At 48.3% G+C, this 6,141-nt stretch overlaps 1 protein-coding gene across 1 annotated transcript; it reads right to left on the bottom strand.

Annotated features, from left to right (window-relative positions):
• Nucleotides 1-415: 415 nt before the first annotated feature.
• LOC130703040 (uncharacterized) lies at nt 416-2,140 on the bottom strand. The gene is made up of 2 exons (XM_057524660.1): nt 2,019-2,140; nt 416-1,847 (listed from the first exon to the last, which is right to left on the bottom strand). The coding sequence occupies exons 1-2, from the start codon at nt 2,138-2,140 to the stop codon at nt 416-418; spliced, it is 1,554 nt and encodes a 517-aa protein (XP_057380643.1).
• Nucleotides 2,141-6,141: the final 4,001 nt, after the last annotated feature.

Genomic DNA, 6,141 nt, shown 5'->3' on the forward strand with positions numbered 1-6,141 from the left:
TGTGTGTTGTCATGGTGATGTTACTTGTTACATTTACATTTTTGTTTTTACAAGGGGAGCTACTAATTGTAGCTCCATTACAATCAGTATTTACATTTTACAATACTGAAATTGAATTTTTACGCTGTTAAAAGTTCCATTTTTTCTTCCTTTGCGTAAACTTCTTGCTCATTTGCTGGGACCATGATACATAATTTGGCCACCGGCCGAATACATGGTTTTGGATGATTGGTACTTTTTTTTACACTTTTACAACTCGAACAACGTTATCTGTTGCACTGGGAATAACTTCCAACACTTTTCCCATCGGCCACTGCCCACGCAAGGTATTTGGTTCGATTGCGATAACTAGATCTCCAACGGTGACGTTAGGCCTATTTTCTTGCCATTTTCTTCTCTCGATTAAGTGGGGGACCTATTCACGTAGCCATCTGTTCCAAAAGTGCTGAAGGATGGCTTGACTTTGCTGAAACTGCTTGTTGGTTACGTTCATGTCTTCCACTTCAGCCAACTGTAGGGGCAAGTATGGCCGAGCTCCACCGTATAGAAAGTGGTTTGGGGTTAACGGATCTGGGTCTTCTGGGTCCATACTAAGATGTGTTAGCGGCCGAGCATTTAATAAAGCTGCTACTTCAGCAATTACAGTCCGTAGCACTTGATCCGTGACTAGACAATTTCCGATGCTTGTCTTCATTGCCCGTTTGCAGGATTGTACGATCCTTTCCCAAACACCACCGAAGTGGGGCCCGGGTGGAGAGAAATGCCACTCAATTTGTTGACAAGCCATTAACGTCTGAAGTTCTTCGTGCTTGGCAACAAGTTCTTGTAGGGCTTGTCGTAACTCTTGCTCGGCGGCGACAAAGTTTGTCCCATTGTCGCTGTAAACGACCTTGGGTTTTCCACGTAGGCTAACAAAACGGGAGAAGCAGAGTAAAAACTCCTCCATACTGAGCCCGTTGGCCACTTCCAGGTGAACTGCTCTAGTGGTGAAGCACGTAAATAGGCTGACCCAACGCTTTTCGTGTCTTCTTCCCCGACCACCAACTCTTACGGTCAAAGGACCAAAGTAATCGATCCCTGTGTAAGTGAACGCGGGTAGATGAGGCGTTAAACGATGTACTGGAAGGGAAGCCATTAACGGCGGGCTGGGTTTTGCCGACGTACGCTTGCAGGGCCAGCAGTTGTTGAGGACAGATTTTACCACTTTACGTCCAGAAAGTATCCAGTAGCGAGAGCGGAGGTCTGTCAGGAATCTCTCTGTCTTGACGTGCATGTTTCTAAAGTGGTGATCCCAAATTATCTTTTTCGTTAGAAGTTGAGATGCTGGCAGAATTATGGGGTGTTTAGCTGCATAGTCGATTGGCGCTTGAAGTATACGTCCGCCAATTCGCATCTGTCCGACTTCATCCAGGAAGGGCTGGAAAGTGCGAAGTTTTGATCTGAGTGGTAGTTTCAGATTCTTGCGAAGGGCGTAAAATTCTTCAGCGAAGGCCAATTCTTGAGCGCGTACGATGCATTTTGTCAGCGATGTTACCATTTCTTCTACTGTCAGCTCTCCGACAATTGGTTTTTCATCACGTAGTTTTGCTCTAGCGTTGTCGGCAAATCTTTTACTCCAGGCCAGTACTCGTTGAAGTTTCACCAGGCTGGAAAAACGTGTGACGCATCGGTCGATGACATGGTTCTCATCTTCAGTTTTGACTGCCAAGACGCGAATAACGTACTCGTCTCGTTCCTCAGGCTCCATGATTTCTTCCCAGGTGTACCATTCTGCCGGATCCAAATTCAGGAACGGAGGTCCTCGGTGGAAACAGGCCAATTCGTCGACATCTTTTGGGTCGATACCCCTACTACAAAGGTCTGCAGGGTTTGCAACTCCAGCAACATGACGCCATTGTCGACGCGCCGTGTTTCGAAGTATCTTTCCGATGCGGTTGTTGACGAAGACTTCAAATCGGCACGTCTTCGAGTGGATCCACCGCAGCACTGTTTGCGAGTCTGTGTGGAAGGTTACTTACCTCAAATCAATTTCCAGCTCACGACAAATCGTGAGAGCAAGGTTGAGGCCTTCTACTGCCGGCTGTAACTCCAAACGGGGAATCGTGAGACCTTTTACCGGGGTGACGTGCGTTTTCGACATGACGAATGACACGTTGACGGAATGGTCCTCAAATACAGTGCGGAAGTAGGCTACTGCTCCGTACCCTTTGGAGCTTGCATCCGTGAAGACGTGGAGGTTCTGTTGAGTCCAACGTCCTCGTTTGAAACGGAAGCATCTCGGTACTGAGAGCGCCACCAAATTTTCCAGATGGTCGTACCAGCAATAGAAACGTTGGCTCTACGTTTCCTGTACGACGTCATCCCAACCGATCCGTTCTTCGTTAGTCCAGATTTCTTGGAGCAAGGACTTCATTACGAAGATAACTGGTGCAACCAGCCCCAACGGGTCGTAGACGCTACAGATGATGCTTAGGAAGGCTCGCTTCGTGAGTGTCACGTTGTGTGGCGGCTTCCGAATCTTGAAAGTCAGCATATCTCGTTCGCTGTCCCACATTACTCCCAGCGTTCTTTCAACGGGAAGTTTCTCCAAGTCCAGATCCAGAGTTGGTGACGCGAGGCTAAACTCTCGTAGCTCAGCTATCACCATTCGTGATGACGACGTCTATTTAGTCAAATTGAAACCGCCTAACTGGAGAAGGGACTTCATTTGGCGGGACCGTTTGATGACCTCGTCTTCGGAGTCGAATGAGTCTAGATAATTGTCGACGTAGAAATTACGTCGAACGCTATCGGCTACGTCTGGAAACTGGCTGCGGTAGTCATCGGCCGTCCTGTTGAGGGCGAAGATGCAGCTCGTCGAGGATGATATAGCTCCAAATACGTGTACCGTCATCTGGTACGTTAACGGAGCTTAATTACTGCCAGGCGTCCGGTAGAGAAATCGGAAGGCTGCCTGGTCCTCTTCCGGGACTTTCACTTGGTGGAACATTTTTTCAATGTCCGCTCCGATTGGTACAAGGTTACGGCGGAAGCGGATGAGTACACCAAGCAAGCTAACGAGTAGGTTGGATCCCCGAAGCAAATTTTGGTTTATCGATGTGCCACCAAACTCAGCAGCTCCATCGAATACAACGCGAACTTTGGTCGATGAGCGGGATTGGCTCACGACCCCGTGGTGTGGTAGATACCACGTTTTGTTTGTCTCCGTCTGGGCTTCTTGAGTCGTTAGGAGCCGGGCGTGTTTTAACCCGATGTACTCCTTGACTACTGCATCATACTTCTGAGCAAACTCCTCGTCTCGATGAAAACGTCGTTCGAGAGCGTAGTCTTTTCAATGCAGCTGCCCGATTGTTTGGGAGATTTACTTCGTCAGCTTTCCACATTAGGCCGACTTGATACTGGTTGCCAATACGTTTTACTGACGATTCGAGGATGCGTTTTCCACGTAGATCATCCTCGGATAGAACGGATGGTTCTATTTCTACTTCACTGGCCCCAAGTTGCCAAAACTTCTTCACCAGCTCGTTTAGGTCTTCGGAACGTTCCTCGAAGGCCAGATGAGCGATGAACGGGCGTCCGTCTTGCGGTGGACCTGTTTGTCCACCCAGACACCAACCAAACGGCGTCTTGAAGGCGATGGGCCCAGTCGTTCCAGCCGGCGGCTTGATGGAAGCTACATGATCGTGGGCCTCTGCGACGTTGATTCCTATCAGCACGGTCACGTCCTCTTGTTGCACGGTCGGGACGTCAATACCACGTAGGTATTTCCATGACTCCAACTGTCGAGGGTCGATCGGCGAATTCGGCGTCACCTTCAAATTGTCGACGGCGTAAGCGTGCTTGACTTCAAGCTGGCTTTTACCATCACGAGACGTTAAGGTGAAGTTTACTACGGAAGCCGTAACGTTAGACATGGCTCCGTCATACGAGACGACGTTGATGCGTTTTGATGGCCCAACGAGTCCCAACTTTCTTACTAAGTCGCTCCGAATCAGCGTGGTGTCGCTTCCGGTATCAAGGAAACCGAAAGTGTCGACCCACGTTTTGCCAACTCCAACACGAACCGGTACGATCTTGAAACGTACACGTCGTTTTACTGTTTCCAGATGGGTTAAAGTCCCAAGGAAAGCTGTCGAAGGTGGCGCTGATGGAGCAGTTGGATCCGCTAGCCTCCTCAATGGGATGAATTCGGATCCGTGAAGCAAGGTGTGGTGTCGGTTTCCAGTACAATCAGCGATAGTACAGCTGACGTCCCTGGGACATTCCTTGCGTTCGTGTTTTCCCGTAAGACATAACAGACATCTTCCGGACTTGAATACTTTCTCAGCCCTTTTCGTGGGCGTGAGAGACATGAAGACGGTGCAGGTTGAGAGATGATGGCTCCTGCCGTTACAGACAAAGCATTTCCACCGTTCCGTCTTCTCGGCATGCATCTTCCCCGATGTTGGTCGGCTCCTTGGAGGCATGGTTGCTGAAGATGTTGACGCCGCTACTTTCGAACCTTCCATCGTCGTTACGTGTCCAATGGTCGACGTGTGTGGGAAGCTGGGTCTCTTGACGTGCTTCCTTTCGTCGAACTTTACACCTTTGGACGTCGACGTGGGTAAGGAATCGAATACATTTTTTCCATGTTGCTTGCTCATGGATTTTAACGTCATCCAGTCGTCTAAGTCTAGAACATTTAGTTCTACTCCTGTCATTTTCCTTTTTTCGTTCCACTTATCCTTGAGGTAAGGCGTAAGTTTTGCTTCAAGGGCCATCAACGTTGTACGGCTATATAGCTCATGGGTATACTTCCATTTTGAGAGCGTAGCTACAGCTCCGTGTAGACGGTTTGCGAAGGTCGTGAGGCTGGCAGCATCTAGGCTCTTCAATGGCGGGACCTGTAGAAGGTCGTCGAGGTATGTCTGGTCCATGATCTCAGTTCGGCCGTAGACTGCGTCCAAACGTTCCCACACCACGGAGTACATTGTTCCGTCGGTAAGACATTCGCCGATTTCGTTTCGTACCTCTTCGGCTAGCAGCTCCTCCAACATGAAGAGAATACCGGAGAATCTTCGTACTCTTCATACAAGGCCTGGAATTTAGCCTTGAATCGCGCGTAGTTCTTCGGGTTGCCGTCAAATGGCTGGATCTTGAAGTTTGTAGGTTGTAGACGGCTGCTATGAGGACGATTACCTTAGCTATGGAGGTGAGAACGTTCGGAGTGCTCATCTTCGTCGTGATCCGTACGGTTGCAACTGGACGTCACCGTGGCCATCGCCCCTTGCCGTGGGTCTCGTAGAGATGCATCGGCGGCGACCAATCTTCTGCGATGACGAACAGCATCCTCCATCGTGCGTATGGGTGCCAGGGCTGGAACATCTTGACGTGCTCGTAATACTGGCGATCGGCCAGGAAGTCGTTGATCTTGTATCGTTCGGGGTTGAACTTTCATTTCGTCTACTTCCGTTCGAAGGTCTTCGATTTTAGCGGACAAATCCACTTTAACCGCGCCAATTTTCTTATCCAAACCGTCCAACGTTTGATGTGCTTCCCGGACTAACGTGTTGTTGGCCGCGATATCTTTGGACGTGACTCTTGAACTACCAATGAGCTTACTAAGTTGTTCGCTCATGCTCCTTAACGCCTTGTTGAGGGTTTCTGTGATGGAAGTTGTATTTGCTTCCATCTGGGCCCTTGCCGTTTCCAACTTCAATTCCAGTTTTAGTATCTGTGCTTCTTTCTCCAACTCCCCTTGGGTTGATTGTTAACTCATTTTGAAAATCTCATCTAGTTCTCTTTTCTCTAGATAGTTCCTGATAGCGACACAAAGGTCATCTTCCAATTGTTTTTCACAAATCAATTTCATATACTGCACAGTTTGAATATTGGCTACTTTTAACCTTGATAAACAGTCCGCGTTCTGATGAATGTGACCTGGTCTATATTTTAATTCGTAATTGGTGGCGGCTAATAAAATAGCCCATCTTCCTAATCTTCCATTATTGTCTTTCTGGTTTTTAAGCCACTGCAAGGGACGATGATCACTAATTATCTCAAAGGGTTTATCCAAGAGATAATGACGAAAATGTTTAATGGCACCCACGACTGCTAGAGCTTTTTTTCAGTTGTACTATACTTCACTTCAGCCTTAGTTAA

Source organism: Daphnia carinata, chromosome 5 (assembly GCF_022539665.2).
Source record: "Daphnia carinata strain CSIRO-1 chromosome 5, CSIRO_AGI_Dcar_HiC_V3, whole genome shotgun sequence".
Classification (NCBI taxonomy): Eukaryota; Metazoa; Arthropoda; class Branchiopoda; order Diplostraca; family Daphniidae; genus Daphnia; species Daphnia carinata.

What these genes read in the sequence shown, in the direction of transcription:
- LOC130703040 (XM_057524660.1), bottom strand. Translation starts at nt 2,140, where the DNA reads ATGTCGAAAACGCACGTCACCCCGGTAAAAGGTCTCACGATTCCCCGT. An exon ending in GAGCTGGAAATTGATTTGAG is followed by an intron (nt 1,848 to 2,018) that starts GTAAGTAACCTT and finishes CCTTTGTAGTAG; the next exon opens with GGGTATCGACCCAAAAGATG.